Raw genomic sequence first — 18,045 nt, 5'->3', positions numbered from 1 at the left:
TGCAGCATTTTGCAGCATGTTGCAGCAAATTGCAGCATTTTACAGCATGTTGCAGCAAATTGCAGCAAATTGCAGCATGTTACAGCATTTTGCAGCAAATTGCAGCATGTTGCAAGCTGGTCGCGCATAGGGCTAGTGCGCGAGGGACTCGGATCGGCAGAACAAAAAGCCGAGCAACACGAGTAGAGCAGAAAAAGGTTTGATAAAAAAAAAAGGACAATCAACACAATTAATCAATCATCCCATACATCATATCCAAACCCATCATTCATCTCAGGAAGCCTAGAAACAGTGCTTCAATCTGACAGTAATTTTCTCTATGAATCCCCTAACTTAAAAGCATAACAATAGAATTAGATTTACAATATCTTTACTACTATATATCTAAATAGGCTTAGAAGTTAATATAATATAGAGGCAAGCTATAACTAGCTATAAAATAGTATTTTTTTTTACTAAATTCTAACTATTATTAGTAAAAAAAAGTGCAAATGCCTAAAGAATTTTAACCTATCTATACTCTAATTTTAGATTAACAGTATTGCTCTTCTAACTAGAACTTAACAACTAGTAGACTAAATTCTATAGATTTTTGTAGGCTCTCTAACAAGGCTAGTCTAAGGTAGCTTCTAGATCTTTAGAGTCTTTAGACAACAGCTAGTTAAGCTGTAGACATAAGACAATTGTAATGTCTCTAGCCTACTATCTAGCTTAACAACTAGTAGCCTAGATCTTCTAAAATTTTACAGCCTCTTTAATAAAGCCTATCTTAGATAGGTCTTAAATTCTAATAATAATATATTATATAGTTAAGAAGTTGTATTAAGGTGTAGTTATAAGGTTATTATAATGTCTTATGTAGAACTTAGTAATACAATACTTTACTAAATCTTCTTAAAAATAGGTTACAACAATGTTAGAATATAGCTAGAGACTGTCTCTAATACCTATTAAAATCTAACCTAGTTTAGACGTATAGTAGTAGAGCTATAATAATTCTTAGTTAAGCTAGTGTATGTAAGAACAAGGCTTTGTACTACTCTGCTAATATAACTAAAAAAGTGTAAATAATTAACTAGCAGTGAATTCTATATACAGAATAGCATATATAGCTGTTGCGTGGAAAGACTATCTTAGCCTTACATTATCCTCCTTCTTACAAAATACTTATTCTAGGCCTTACCTAACCTAGATGTTACCTAACTTTAACCTATAGCTTAAGGCTAACTACCTATAGCTTAAAAGCGTAGAATAAACATAATGTAACGGCACAGGCAAGACAATGGGTCCGAATGCGGTATGAACTCACTCAGAGGCATATGGGAGTGCGTGGGGACTTAGAAACCTGGGAATGCCATTAACACCTATATGTAATGAGGTAGGCGCCCTGCCTGCCAAGTCGATACTATACGACTTTCCCCACTGTACCAAAAGGTACGCACGAGAATACTTAAGCTAAGTATTCTCGCATAGTATAATATATATATATAGATAATGCTAGGGCTAGCACTAGCACTAGAGGTTGTCTCTAGTCTAGCCTAAACCTCTATAAGCGAGAGAAGGCCACGTGGTTGACTGTGCCTACCTCGTTACAACTGCATGCGCTAAGCGACGGCTAAAATGCATGCACAAGTTGAATCAGCGAGGATATCACTTATATAGTTGATATTTATAAGTGAGATAGGATGCCCTCTGGATGCTAGATCCCATCTAGATCCTTAATCTCGCCCGCTTATAGATCCTTATAGATCCTTCCCATCACAGACTCTAGCTTAACAACTACTAATATAAAGTAGCTAGAAATCTATAGGTTATCTAACAGAGCCTATTAGAGCCCTCTATTAAAATTATTAGCCCTCTTAGACATTAAGTAGCTGAATTGCAGCTAGGTAAGAAAACACTCTTAATTAACTTAATTGCCTTAGAACTAGAACTTAGCAACTACGTATTAGATTTATCTAAGAATTTAAACAATACATAACAGAGTCTGTGTAAGATAGCTCTTCAAGTATAATAACTACCTATTGCTTAGTTGAAGAGTTGCATTATGTGATGTTTATAATGTTATTGTAAGAGGTACCAAGCAGGAAGCAAAAGGCACAGAGAGGGAATGCAAGAGAGGGGTAGAAAGAGAGAGAGAGAGAGTAATCCTTAGGGTTTAAGGTAGAGTTATAGAGGCTGAGGAGCCTATATACCTAATGCCAAGCCCTTAGAGTACTCAGAGGTTAGATAGCTGTAACATAACTGTAACAGTTGTATATAGGAATATACTAAGCTTTCTTACCACTAAAACAGGTTACAACCTAGTTAAAAGCTTGTTATTTTATAGCTACTATCTAGATCTACTATTAATTAAAATATAACTTCTTTTAGATATGTAGTTGCAGAGGTATTATTATATATTAGATAGGCTAGAGTATTGTAAGGAAGCTTAAAATTAGTTGCTAATACACACAATCAGTAATGTCTCTTAGACGTCTAGGACACGAAACTAAACCTGCTGTCGGTTGGCTCACTCCTCTAGATGGCTACGCATCTGGTAGTGGGTCCCTTCTCTGCGTGGCTACGCACGCGGTAGGTGGATGGACAGCTGTACGCTAAGCGTACAGCCTATGACAGGGTAAGTAGGCAAAGATCTTCTTATTATTAACTACTGCCCTCTCTCTTTGTATAAAGAAAGAGAGCTTTTAAGTACACATAGCCTCTAACACATAGGCTAGATAGCTAACTGTTTTAGGCAACCTAATTTAGCTATACACGTGTACAGACGTAGCTGTACTTATATATAGACACTAGCAACTTTTTCTTTTTATAAATTAAGTTACTTGCCTATTGCCTTTACTTTAATCTTTATCTTTTTTTTATACTACTTCTTATATTTTTTCCTTTTCTTTATATAGGGCTAATTGTGTACTGCTAGTTTGCAACACCTACTAGCTTTTTAGCCTACATACAGCATCTCTTTCCTATAGGATAGATCCTGTGCTTAGCTAGAGTATAAAAGAGCTCTTACCTAAACGCATAAAATAAGTTGTTAAAATCCTGTTATGTCTAGCCTTTAAGTCTTCTATAAAGTTAGATAAACTGTACTTTTTTATACACATAAAAATAAGAGTATCTACTACATATAAGGTTTATTATACTTAAGAGAGATTTGTTAACATATTAAAATAGTCTACTAAAAAAGTAAGGTTAACCTCCTTTTATAGTGTTATTCTAGACATGTAGGTTATTTTTACTAGTTTATTATATAAGTATCTTATAACAAAGTAAGAGTTTGCTAGTTACTTGTTTATATAGCTGTTATCTAAGGGGGGGGGAAGGAGAGGGTGCTAGTTGCGTTTGTACAGCAGTTGTCTAGGGAGGGTAGGTGCTAGTTGCGTTTATACAGCAGTTGTCTAGGTAGTAGTAGTTAACTGTACAGTAGCTTTTAAAGAGCAAGCTGTTATGCAGAGTAGCTAGTTAGCTCTAGGGTAGAGGCTAGTTGCTTATTTGTACAGCTGTTAGGAGGGGGGGAGAGGCTAGTTGCGTTTGTACAGCTGTTGTCTAGGGGGGGTAGGAGGTAGGTGGTGCTAGTTGTGTGTTTGTACAGCTGTTCTTAGAGAGGGGCAGGGGGAAAGTGCTAGTTAACTGTACAGTGGCTCTTAAAAAGTAAGCTGTTGTACAGGGTAGCAGGGTAGCTCTAGGGCGTGCAACAGCTCCTAGTCGCAGTAAATGCCTCCTCTGCGCGGCTACGCACGCGGTAGATAGGTACTGCAGCTAGCAAGCTAGCTCTTGTACAAGCAGTTAACTCTCAGGGCATACAACAGCTACTAGTGCAGTAGGTGCCTCCTCTGCGTGGCTACGCACGCGGTAGATAGGTACTGCAGCTAGCAAGCTGGCTCTTGTACAGGCGGTTAACTCTAGGGGCATACAACAGCTACTAGTGCAGTAGGTGCCTCCTCTGCGTGGCTACACACGCAGTAGATAGATACTGCAGCAGCAGGCTAGCTCTTATATAAGCAGTTAAAGCCACCTTACTAATCTATTATCTTAGGAAGATATTTTCTCTATGTAGCTACGCACGCAGTAAATGTCTACTAGTTAACAAACTAATTAGTGTTAGTTAGCTTACTCCTCTAGATAGCTACGTGTCACGGTATCCTCCCCGGATCCCAGACATAACTATATTAGACGCGTACTAGAGTATTATTAGTGCACGTCTAACACAAACACAACACAACACAGACATAAACTTAAGCATAAACTGCTTTAACACTAACTAAACTTAAAATAGGTTTAATTTATACCTAAAGCGCTTAGACTTCTAAGCTAAGTATTTAATTACTAATTTTTTTCTAAACTTTTCTGTTCCTTATATAACATCTTGTACCTACTATAATACCTTACATAGTAATTAAACTAGACCTCTGTAAAGCTCTATAACCTTACTTATGCATAATTATAACATTATGTTATATTAAAACTTTAGCTAAAAATAGCCTCTAAATTTAATCTAATAAGCTTAGTACTTACATAACTTTAAGCTATTAAAGTAAGCTAAGAAGCCTTCTAAAAAGCGCTTACTTTATAAAAAAGCTACTACATTACAAGCTTTAAAGCTTTTTAAAAAAACTTTAAAGAACAGCTTTATGTTATTAAGTAGTTTATTTCTGCCTTAACTTCTATTATAGTAGTAGGAACTAAGAACTTACTAGCCTTAAAGCCTACCTAAAAGTCTAGAGATAGCTTAACTCTTTTCTGCCTAACACTACCTACAACCTATAACTTTTCTAACTTAGTAATAAAATCTAACTAACTCTCTAATCCTTTGCTATTTAATAGAAAATAGAAAAACTTACTTTCTTTTTTATGTAAGCTCTAATATAAACTTAAAAAAAATATAGACTAATTTCTCTCTAAACACTTTTAGTTACTATATGCCTACTTTTAACTTAACTATAATATAACAGCCTTAATTAACTTACTAATAGATAAAGATATTATTAACTTAGATTAATTTATAGTGTTTTTATAAGTAACTTATAAAAACCTAAATAAAAAGTTAACAGCTTTAAGTTGCCTAAACACTTTATAATAAAAAAAAAAAAGCTTTACTTTATACTTTACTAAGTTCTACTAACTTGCATTTAATATAAGCCTAAATAAAATAAGTCTAATTATAGCTTTATATAACTCCCTTTTAACTAAACTGTAACACGCTATAGTAAAAGAACCCCTTCTAAACAACTTTAATGCGTATGTAAACTTAATTACTACTTATAATAATAACATAAGGTTCCTTTTTATATAAGCCCTAATACGCCCTTAAACTAGCGTAGTTGTAAATAAGAACTCTAACATAATAAAAATTAATTTAAATTATGCTCTAGTTAGTTCTAGAAAGTGTAAAAATTATAAAAAAAAAAGTTAATACTTTAAGTGCAGTAAGCATAGTTATATTTTTTAAAACTGCTTTATTTTTTTTTTTAAGTCTACGCAAGTAGCGCTACTAGTACTTATTAAAAATTTTTACTATTTTAATCTTATTTTTATAAGGGCTCTAACTTATATTTAAGCTTTAATCTTTTTTACTACTTTTAACATAGCTGCAGCTATAGCAGTAGGAGCCTGTAAAAAGGCTTATCCTAGAGCTAAGTTGCCTTTTAAGACTAATTTAATACTAAATCTTTACTAACTTATAAGCTAAGTCCCCTACTAATAACTAAAAGTACTAAGTTAATATTTTTATATGTTTATAATAAAAAACTATATTAGCTTTAATATAAGCTTTTATTAACTTAGAAGTAAATAGTATAGGTTACATTAATAAAGAACTAGCGTGTAAACTAAATCTTTAATTAATACTACTTACCTAAATAATTTACCTAACTAAATTTAATAAAAAATAACTTAAAGAAAGTTTTATTTTTTATACTATAATTATTATAATTACCTACTAACACTATAAAGAGTAGATTAAACTTTATATAATAAACATAGGACATTATAACTTAATTCTAAAATAACTATAGCTGTATTAGTATAAAGTTGCCTTTAATTACTAAAAGTAAGTTCTAAACTTTAACTTTTTCTAATGCTAAGATGTATGCTTATGCTTACACTTAAACAACACTTAAATAGCACTTAATATAGAAGGTCTTTAGACTTACTTTTTAATAACCTAGAAAAGAACTACTTAAGTAAAGCTAATAAGCTAGGCCTTTTACTAAGATAGGCTATATAAAATAATTTAACAACTGCTTAAACTTAAAAAAGAGAAAGCCTTTAAAGAACTTTTACTTACCTAATTTAAACATAAACTAGGACTTAAATAGTAAATAGACATCTACTATATAGAACCTACTTTATTTATAACTTTAGCTTAATAACTAGATTATAAAATCTATGTAGTTATAATTTCTAATATAGACTAAGCTTTAGCTTTTTAAAAACACACTAACTTAAAAATAATAGTCTTTTAAGACTACTATAACTTATTATATATTTTCTTCTAAAATAAGTCTAATAAGCTTTTAATATAATGTTTATATAATTACTAAATAACTTTTAAGCCTAGTAAACAACCTAGTTATAGGCTACTATATAAGATGTTACTAAATAAATTAAAAGTGCTTTAAAAATACCTTAATAAGAACCTAAAGAAAAGGTTTATTTAAGCTAGCTTTTTACTAGTAGTGTTACTTATACTATTTATAAAAAAACTTAAAGGTAAGCTTTAATTCTATGTTAACTACTAAAGACTAAATACTATTACTATTAAAAACTAATACTTAATTTTTTTTTATAAGAAACTTTAAGTTAACTAAGTAAAGTAAAGTATTTTATAAAGTTAGATATTATTACTGCCTTTAACAAGCTAAAAATAGCAAAGAGTAATAAGTAGCTAATAGTGTTTTAGACCTAATATAGACTATTTAAGTACCTAGTAATACCCTTTAGCTTAGCTAACACGCCTAGTACTTTTTAATATTTTGTAAATAACTTACTTTAACCCTACCTAGACATGTTCTGCACTGCGTATATTAATAATATTTTAATTTACAGTAATAGCCTTTTAGAGCATAAACAGCATATACACTTAGTGCTAAAGGCTATAAAAAAAGTAGGTCTATAACTTAATATAGATAAATGTAAGTTCTACTAATTAAAAGTTACATATTTAGGATATGTAATCTCTATAAATAGCATTTAAATAGACCCTATTAAGGTTTAGACTGTGCTAGATTAGTAATACCTAAAAAATATAAAAAATGTTTAAGCTTTTATAAGATTTACTAACTTTTACTAATAATTTATTAATAACTTTTTATAGCTAGTAAGCCCTATAATTACACTTACTAAGAAAAAAGTTTAATTTAACTTTAACTTAAATTACTAACAGTCTTTTAACTAGCTAAAAAAAGCTTTTACTAAAGCTTTAATACTTTACTACTTTAACTTTAAACTACTAATACTTATAGAAGCTAATGCCTTAGACTATGTAGTAGTAGAAGTTTTTTTCTAGACTAAGCTAGATAAAACTATTAGGCCTATTATATACTTCTTAAAAAGAATAAGTTTTGTAGAAAGTAATTATAAAATTTATAATAAAAAATTACTTACTATAGTATGCTACTTTAAATAATAGTAACCTAAACTAAAAAGTGTAGCGCATCTAATATAGGTTCTATTTAACTATAAGAACTTATAGTACTTTACAACTATAAAATAACTTAGCTACTAATAAGCTTATTAGTCTAAATACTTATTTTATTTTAATTTTAAGATTACTTATTATTTTAGTTAAGATAGAAGGAAACTAAATGCTTTTATAAAGTAATCTTAAAACATCTCTACTTAGAAAAAAGTGTAAAAGGCTTAACACTAAACTTTACTTTAACTTAAGCTATTTTTAGACCTTAACTTAAATAAAATAAATTAAATAATTAATTAGATTATTATTAATAAGTATCTAAATAATAAATTTATTTAAGAAACTTTAAACCTACTCTAAAACAGCACTAGTTAGTTAAAGAAGGTAACACTAGCTAACTATAAAAACTAAAATAGTAAGCTATATTACTATAACTAACTTATAATTTTTAATTCTAATAAACTAAGAATTAAACTACTTTAAATTATATATAACTTACTTATTAAAGGACATCTAGGTAGAGAAAAGACTCTTAACCTACTATAGAGAGAGTACTACTAGCCCTGCATGTTCTATACTATACACTAATACATATTATGTTGCTATACTTACTGTAAAGTAAAGGCCTTTTAAGAAAGGTATAATAGCTTGCTTAAACTGCTTTTAATTTTTAAATAAGCTTAAAAAGACATATTAATTAATTTTATTATAGACCTACTTTTATTTAAAAAGTATATAAATATTATAGTAGTTGTTAATTACTTAACTAAGTATTAACACTTAATACTATGTTTCTTTATAACTGCCTCTAATATAGCCTAGTTATTCTACTAATATATATAAGTTTACTATAGCTTACCTAACATAATTATATTAGACAGAGGTACGTAGTTTGTCTTAGCTTTCTAAAACAAACTCTATAAATAGCTCTAAATTATCTTTTATTTATCTATAGCTTTTTACCTAGAGACTAATAGCTAGACTAAGAACATAAACACTATAATAAAATAAGTTTTATAAGTGTACATAAACTACTAGTAAGACAACTAGGTAAAATAGTTAGCTATAGCATAGTTTAAAGCTAATAACATAACATTTAAATTAACATAAGTATCCCTATTTTTAGTAAACTATAGATACTACCTCTAAATAAAATTTAAACTACTTATAAATACCCTCTAACTAACTTATTAATTTATATAAGTAATAGATGTAAATAGACTTATTAACAAAATTTAAAATATATTTAAATATATTTATAAAAAGCTTATATAGGCTTAAGCTCTTTAACAAGAGTACATAAACTAATTCTAAACTCTTGCCCCTATGTATGCAGCTAGTAAGAAGGTCTAGCTAGACGCTAGAAATATCTAAATAAACTAATAATTAAAGAAACTTAATTAGAAGAACCTTAGCCTCTTTATAGTAGCCTATATAGTCTTATTATATGCTTACTAATTAATCCTACCTAATAGCATAAAGATACACCCTGTGTTCTACATATTATTGCTGCGCTAAGCAGCCTCTAAATCTAACTATCTACCTAAATAGCTAAACCTGCTACTTAAACCTATTATTATAAACAACAAACTAAAATATGTTGTAAAAGACATTAAATAAATCTAGTTTAATAAGAAAAAACATATCTATAAATACTTTATAAAATAGACTAGATACAACAAACTGTTGTAAGAACCTGTAAAAGCCCTATAAAAGAACTTTGCAGTAACTTAATTCTACACCTAATACTTATCTAAACTAAACCTATACTCTAATAAAAACAACCTAATGCTAGAACTACTAATGTAAAGAATTCTCTTTTTAATAAAAGGGGGGGTACTGTTACAGTATCCTCTCTAGATCCTAGACATAACTATATTAGACATGTACTAGAGTATTATTAGTGCACATCTAACATAAACATAACATAACATAGACATAAACTTAAGTATAAACTGCTTTAACACTAACTAAACTTAAAATAGGCTTAATTTATACTTAAAGCGCTTAGACTTTTAAGCTAAGTATTTAATTACTAATTTTTTTCTAAACCTTTCTGTTTCTTACACAACGTCTTGTACCTACTATAATACCTTACGTAGTAATTAAACTAGACCTCCGTGAAGCTCTATAACCTTACTCGTGCACAATCGTGACACTACGTATTTAGTAGTAGGTCCCTTCTCTGCGTGGCTACGCACGCAGTAGGTAGATAGACAGCTGTACGCTAAGCGTATAGCCTATAACAGGGTAAGCAGGCAAAGATCTTCTTGTTATTAACTACTGCCCTCTCTTTTTGTATAAAGAAAAAGGACTCTTAAGTACACATAGCCTCTAACGCACAGGCTAGATAGCTAACTGTTTTAGGCAACCTAATTCAGCCGTACGCGTGTACGGACGCAGCTGTACTTATGTACGGACACCTGCAGTTATTATTAGCTAGAGCTAGACGCTAGCAAGGGGTAGGTCTACCAGCAGGTGTAATGTTAGTTTCTTTCCCCAGTCGGCTGGGGTCGCTGAGGTAATGTCAAGCATAGCTATAGCAAACATGAATAGCGGAAGGGAATCTATTAACCCTCTTTGTAGGATTAAGGAGGAAATTCGTAGGATTCAAAATTCTGCCGCATAACCTCTAGTACAAGGATTTCTAAGTATTCAGATTGTTTAGGCCATTTAATATACCACTATAACATGTAAAAGATGACCAGGGTCATCTCGCTATAGGTATAGAACCTTATTCAACAATCAATACAACTAAACTATATCTAAACGGATAATATGTTCCCCACAAACCTAAGCTAATAGCATTGCACTCCTCCATATCGCACTCCGTACGACACTCAAAGGTTACGAGTTCGCTTCTGGCGCCTTTCGCAGATTCAGGAGTACTTACATAGTGGTTTCTGAAGAAGCATGAATAGCGGCAACCTTTATCGATGCAATGCCAGTTCCTATTCTAGGTGTTGTAGCCGCCGAGTCTGTTGTAGGAAACATGTGCCCGTGAGTGCGCAAGAACTTTGGATAAGCCTCCCATCCCACCAGAAGGAAACGTATTCGGCTGACAAGGGCATGAGAATAAGGTAGATATGTGATATTAAGAAAGTTGATCTGTGAAGTTAGGAGGAGCACCAAAAGCATGAGGAACTGGATTGATTGCTAAAGGAACACAACTACGGGTTTATATAGTACTAGGTGAACCTGTCATCAGGGTTCCCAACCGTACGTACTACGAGTCGTAGTATACAACCCGTAACAGTCACGTGAGCCGTTGAAACGTAGGAGAGATATGAGTTGTAACGTATGACTAGAGGAGCGCCTATTATAGACTATAGTACGTCTTAAAAAGGCAACTTTTTCTACTAAAATAAGACCTAATTAGACACATGTAGGATTGCGTTAGAAGCGTGTTTAAAGTTACATTCTTAGAGTAATAATTAAGTAAAAACTTTAAAGTTTATAAAACATTAGCGCTTGCAGTAGAAGCTAGAAGTAAAGTGTACTATTCTATATAAATAGTTAGCTTTTTAGCTTATAAATTATTATTAATTTATCTACATTTATTATTCTACTTACTATAAGCTAAATGTTCTAATTCCTCTAGCGCAGCAGGCGTACTGCTTTATCCTAAGAATTCTCTAGAGCTAGCTCTTTCTAGTAAACTAATGTATTTTATTATACTAGTTCTTGTTACTTTACTAAGTTAAAGGCCTTATTATTTTTCTTTTTAGTTTTATCCTAAGGTAGTACACTATTTAATGCCTGTTTAAAGAAGTACCTAGCTAACACTAGTCTTAATAATAAAGTAGCTTTTACTATAAAGTAAAATAACCTCTAGCTAGTAAATAAAAAGCTAAGGCCTAAAAAAGTTAAGTATTGCGTAAAGCATAAAAGCTAGCTCTATAGGAACTAGCAGCTCTTCTAGATTTAGCAGCATAGAGCAGATTTAGTGTATAATAATAAGAAAGACAGCTCTAAAGTAAAGCTATAGCTCTGCAAGAGGTGCTACGCTAGGGGTGTTTATAAAAAGGTAAAAAAAGTTAATAGTTACACTTATATTATAAGCTACTTTAAAAAAAAACATAGAATTAATATCTTTAATAAAAGTTTTTTACTTAATACACTAAAAATTTTAGTAAGTTTATTTAAAGCTACTTATAAAGTTGCTAGCTTATTATATATTATCTTTTATAGCATATAGTAGAAGAAAGTGTTATAAGTAGTAGTTATTAATTAAGTTATTTTTTATAACATTTTTTTTAACACAGCATTATTAGCAAAACTTTAAAGCATTTTTACTTAAAACTAAGCTAATTTTCTTATAGCTTTTCTAGTCTTAGATACTACATTTTCTTCTTATATAAATAAGGCCTGCCTACGCTAGAGAGCAAAGATTTAAATAATACTAAAGATAGCTTAAAGTAAAATTATATTAAGTGTTAATATATAGACTTCTTTAAAATACTTTTTTTTTCTAGGTGTAGTGTTACACTTTATTAGTATATATACCTTAGCTTATTATTTTAGTGCCTTAGCACTATAAAAATTAATAATAACACACTTACTTATACTAATATAAATGTTAACTACTAGCACTATAATGTACTTATTAGCTTTTATAACTTATATAGTAACTATATAAAAGTAAACTAAGCTAAAAAGATTATTAAAGTTATTAATAACTTTAAAATTTTATTAAAATTTTATTATTTAGTAGCTAACAACATGTTAAATAATAATAATAAAACTATCTTTGCCTTTATATAATATTTTAAAAGGCCTCTTACCTCTAAGCACTATATACACTGCGCTAGTTATACAATCTAGCTAGTAGTTAAGGCAGTTATATATAGAAAAAAAATAAATGCTTTTAAAGCAGCGCTAGCCTAAGCTACTTTTTAGAATTAATTTAAACTATACTATTAGCATAAAGTTATAAGTAAGCTTTATAACTTTATAAATATAGTGTTAGTATTATATAAACACTAAAAAGCTTTTATAACTTTTTAAGCTACTTTTAATAATAAGGACTTTTTCTAGAGCTTTAGGACTCTTAATCTTATATAAGACAGTAGTGTACGCTAGTATAGCATCTATTTTATGCTTCTTTGCTGTTATAAGCTTAAGAACACTATTACTAAGTTTATTTATAAGTAAAGAGGCACTAAAAATAACAGCACTAACTTTACTATTTTTAGTAATACTACTTTTACTAAGATTATTACTAAAAATAAATAAAAAAAGGTTAATTACTTTTATAAGTTTTTTAAAGTTTTTTACTTTACAATAAAACACCTTAAGGGTAAGAGCTTATATAGATTCTTATAGATAACTGTTATTAACCTGCAACACTTATATACTAAGCTTCTCTAAATAAAGAATAAACTTAAAAGTAAAAGTAATAATTACTACTTTAAATCTAGTATAGCATTTAGCATAAAGAAGTTACTTATATACTAGAAAAAGTTTGTTATAAAGCTACTTATATTTTATTATTATATTATAACTATTTTTAACTCTTAGCTTTATCTTTTTTAGTTTAAAGACTACTAGTGTAAGCACTTTTTATAGCATAAAAAAGCTAAAGCTTTAATAAGGGCTATTTTTTAAAAGTATGTTAATACTAAGGTAAAGGTAGAGGTAGAAGATAATAAGTAACTGCTATTTACACAACATAAGTTACTAAGTAGCAAGTATTATAATAAGAGCTTTAAGTAGACTTTTTTTATAAACATAAGCCTCTTTACTAGTAATTATTTATATAAAAAGTAGTAGAAAATAATAAAATTATAGTAATACTGTTAAATAGGCTCCGACAGCTAGCTGCTTATAGTATAAGCACTTAAGTAGCAAGAGTAAGAGTGGTGTACAGTGTGCACAGCGTATAAGGTAGGTAAGGTAAGGGCAACATGTTTCTAGTTTTATTACTCTTATCTTTCCTCTATATAAAAGAAAAGGGGGATATTTAGATGTTTGCGCACAGAGGTTTACACATAAGCATTATATAATAGAGATATGTAGTCCTACTTGTGCGCAATTACTTATATCTAGACTATAACACTGCTGCTGTGTACAGACACTAGCAACTTTTCTTTTTATCTAAAAAGTTGCCTTCTGTACGCGTTATCTCTCTTCTGTTTATATAGGTCTATCTAATTACATTCTACCTTTACTTTACTCTATTTGTTAGGACTTGCCTTAGTAATGCTATATATTAAAATAGGCTAGTTACGCTATGTAAATAGCTTTATAAATAGTGTAAAGTGTTTTAGGCTATTATTATCTAGCCTTTATGCGCTTACTTTATAAGTAATTTAGCAGTGTATAAACTGTTTTATGTAGAGTTTTATGCTAAAATAGTGTAGGATTTTTGTGTAGGCAGGTGCGTAAGGAGGTGTATATAATAAGGTCTTCTTTTCTTCTTTACCTTCTTTTCTTTATCCTTTACTTTCTAAGCTCTACTATATAATTCCCTAGCTCTTTTCTCTTTTTATACAGTGCTAATAGTAACAGATACTCCTGCCTGCACACACACACACACACACACACACACACACATACACACACACAGAGAGAGAGATATCTCTCTAGCCTTTCTCCTCTACCTCTAGCGCTGTTAGTGCGGGCGTCTTTAACGTCCTTATGCAGTCTAGCAGCCTAGAGTGCATCTATGTTACCTTTTTAACTAGTTCTACTACTAATTAGCAGTTTATTTAATATCTTAGCATAAATATATAAATCCTTTAGCTCTTTTACTTTCTTTTTATATAAAATGCTAATTATAAATAGGCTAAGAAGTAGCATGTAGTAGCTTTACTGTCTTATAATATTAATGTTGTCTTACCTACTAGCACTAATCTATAGCTGTAAGCAGTAAAGGTTGTGTGTTATAAGAGATACTTTTATATAGTCTTAGTCTAGAGTTATAGTTAAGTTTTAGTAACTTTATATACTTATTATTATAGTAGCACTACTAGTGCTTTTTTTTTTATTAAGTGTTATATATTAGCTAACTTCTAAGCTAATGCCTACGCCTTATGTGTATAGTAGAGCTGTGGTCTGCATTGTGACTACTATACATAAGGGGTAGTAGCTTTTTCTTTTTCTATATACTAGATAAATAGACTGTCTTTTTTACATATCTTTCTTTTCTAATTTTATAATAAGAAAAATAAGTGCATATAATAAAAAAAAATAAAAAAAATAGGCTTTATATAAAAGTGTTATTAGTTTAGTTAGTCTAAGGCATCTTTATGCACAAGATCTAGCTAGTCTACAGATGCTTCTATCTAGACAGAGAGGCAGTTAGTTAGGACTAATAATTAAAAAGCTTAGTTTAGTGTTTTTTTTATACATACATTTACTAAGTTATTTTTACTATTAATCTACTTTATTTTAGTAATTTCTTTTTTTTTATATAATTTACAGAGTAACATAATGTTAATTATAAGTTACTTTTTACTAGTAGTGCCTAGCTTAATAAGGTAATTATATAGAGACCTTAAATTTATGTAAATTACTACTAGAATTAGTAGCAGTTTAAGTGTTTATATAATTTACTATAAAGTTATACTAAAAGTAATTATATTATTAAACCCTTTAACTATTCTATATAGTTTGCTAGTAAGGACACTCCTAGTTACTCTTTTACACTTAGTAGAATTCTAGTGTACAATGTTGCCTAGTATTTTAAAGTAGTTGCTTTACTCTATATAGTTTTTATTACTTAATATAATTAAGAATTCTAGCTATAAGCTAAAGTCTTTATTATTAGTAAATAATTTATTTATAAAAATAAACAGCTTTATATAATTAAGCTATAATAGTAAGAAAGTAAGACTATGCTTACTATTATCTATCTACTATTAGATTTATGTGTTAAGTGTGTTAATATTATTATGCAAAGAGTCTATAGTTTATGTAGTAATAAAAAGGTTAAATACTGCCTCTAGTTAATATATAGATGCAATGTATACCCCTTTTATATGTTACTTAACATATTATTATACAGCATCTTTATTCTCTAAGTTAATTATATAAAGGTAGCTTACTTATCTTTTTTAAGTAAAAACTACTATATTATGTGTAAGTTTAATCTTTCTACTGTTAAACTTAATAAGTTGCTTTTCTGCTAAGATAGTTTTACTTTTTACATAAAACTTTGCTTTCTGCAGTTTCTTTTTTTCTCTTTACATAAAATCTTTTATTATAATGCTTAAAGTGTTATATAAATGCTTTTAGTTGTTTCTAAGGCTTATGTTATACATATAGTGCATATTTACCTAACCTTCTAGAATATCTAGAAAGATGTCTGTGTACTAAGTTTCCTAGATATCTAGCTATTAACATAAATTAATAAAAGTCTTTATTTTATTTATAAAAGTGTTATATAGTTAACTTATGTAGTTATTATTTTTTTTTTATGCTTTTTAAAATTATATAATCTTATCTACTAGGAGTTTTTCTTTAGCAGTTTTTCTTTAGAGTAGAAGTTTGTACAAGTTGTAATGTAGTATAGATTGTGCAGGTAGTATTAGTAGTGCATACACTACTGCAGGCAGTAGTGTGTACAATTAAGGGTGTAGAGCAGGCGTTAGGTAGGGTAGCATGTATTATTTATATAGTAATTAGTGTAGTGCTAGCTAAAGTGTAGAAGTAGGTAATGCTAGTATGTTTAGTGTTAATAGCAGCATTATGTTTAGTCTACTTCTATGTAAAGCTTTATATAGTAATAAAAGTTATATATAAAGCTTTTTTAGTGTAATTACTTTTTTTTATGCTATATTATACAGCTTCTAGGCTTAAGTACCTTTAGTGCCTAGCTATAGTGTAATTCCCTTGTCTTCTAGTACTTATATAAGCTCCCTTTTAAACGCGCAGCTAAGTGCTAAAAAGTCTTATAGTGTTTATTTTTTAAAATTTTTTATATACACACTTAAAAAAGTAGCGCCCTTTTAAGTTATTATATATAGATTAGTAATTATATAACTTATATATAATTAAGTTTATAAGCTTATTAAAGCTTTTAACATATTAATCTTATTATTCTAGTACTCTAGGCTAGTCTTATTTTGTAGTGTTACCTCTAATATTCTTATGTCTTTTATAAGTTATTTATATAACAGAAATTATTCTTTATTTTTTTTATTATTATATAAAGTTGTTAGTTACTAATAAGATTTTATTATAATAGTATAGTTAATTACTTTTCTAGTAAATTACATAAGTACTGCTGTTATCTAGCTACTAAGTTATACAGCTTTAATAGCTTTAGTGTGCGCCTTACACTATCTCCTTTTTACTTTATATAGTAGCAGAGCTTGCTGTGCAATGTAAAGGATTAATGTGCTATTATCTAGCTACTAGGTTATACAGCTTTAGTAGCTTTAGTGTGCGTCTTACACTATCTTCTCTTTACTTTATATAGTAGCAGAGCTTACTATATAATATAAAGGATTAATCTGCTATTTTAAAAAATAAGTAACTAAATAAAGTACCTTATAAAGTGTAAGTACTCTGCTGTTACTCTTTTTAAAGAATAAGTAATAAAATAAAGTACTTTATAAAGTGTAAGTACTTTATTATTACTCTTACTAATTTATAGTTAATTAAATTAACTACTAATTAGTGTTAAATAAGCTCTAATAGCTAGCTACTTATAGTATAAGCACTTAAGTAGCAAAAGTAAGAGTAGTGTATAGTGTGCACAGTGTATAAGGTAGGTAAAGTAAAGGCAACATGTTTCTAGTTCTATTACTCTTATCTTTCCTTTATATAGAGAAAAAGGGGGATATCTAAATGTTTGCGCACAGAGGTTCGCGCACAAGCATCATGTGACAGAGATACATAGTCCTGCTCGTGCGCGATCGCTTGTATCCAGACTGTGACGCTGCTGCTGCGTACAGACAAATACTATAATAGTTACTGTAAAGATGTTACTATAGCTAAAAATAATAGCCTTTTATTTACTAATTCTTTTACATAGTAAAAATAAGTTAGACAGCTTACCTATTCTACACTATATAAAATTACTTTTAACTTCTTATTTATTCTATCTATAAGCTGTAACTGTAAGAGGAGCTTTAGTAGCAGTAAAAGAACTATTACTTATAACAAAAATAAGCTTTTTAGCTTAATAATTAAGGCTTTTTAACTATAAAAAAACTAGCTATGTTAGCACTATATTTATAGTAAATTATTATTTTTAGTAGACTATATATAAGCTGTTACAATGTAACTTTTTATAAAATGTTAAAATATAAAAGAAATATAAATTATAATAGTTACGCTTTATAAGTAGACTTAAATATTATGCTTATGTTAAAACGTACTTACAATCTAAGAAGTTACAACTATTAATTTGGCGAGTTGTAACGTATTACGTACGGTTGGGAACGCTGCCTGTCATGTGA

The 18,045-nt window shown here is 29.3% G+C and overlaps 1 protein-coding gene across 1 annotated transcript; it reads right to left on the bottom strand.

The window, feature by feature from the left end:
- Positions 1-10,122: 10,122 nt before the first annotated feature.
- BDR25DRAFT_352124 (uncharacterized protein) lies at positions 10,123-10,774 on the bottom strand (the record flags this gene model as incomplete). The annotated part of the gene is made up of 5 exons (XM_033694977.1): positions 10,123-10,152; positions 10,185-10,268; positions 10,342-10,369; positions 10,426-10,497; positions 10,530-10,774. The coding sequence occupies 5 exons, from the start codon at positions 10,772-10,774 to the stop codon at positions 10,123-10,125; spliced, it is 459 nt and encodes a 152-aa protein (XP_033550475.1).
- Between the last annotated feature and the right edge of the window lie 7,271 nt (positions 10,775-18,045).

Source organism: Lindgomyces ingoldianus (assembly GCF_010093535.1).
Source record: "Lindgomyces ingoldianus strain ATCC 200398 unplaced genomic scaffold BDR25scaffold_8, whole genome shotgun sequence".
Lineage (NCBI taxonomy): Eukaryota > Fungi > Ascomycota > Dothideomycetes > Pleosporales > Lindgomycetaceae > Lindgomyces > Lindgomyces ingoldianus.
This window is presented reverse-complemented; position numbering and strand designations above follow the sequence as displayed.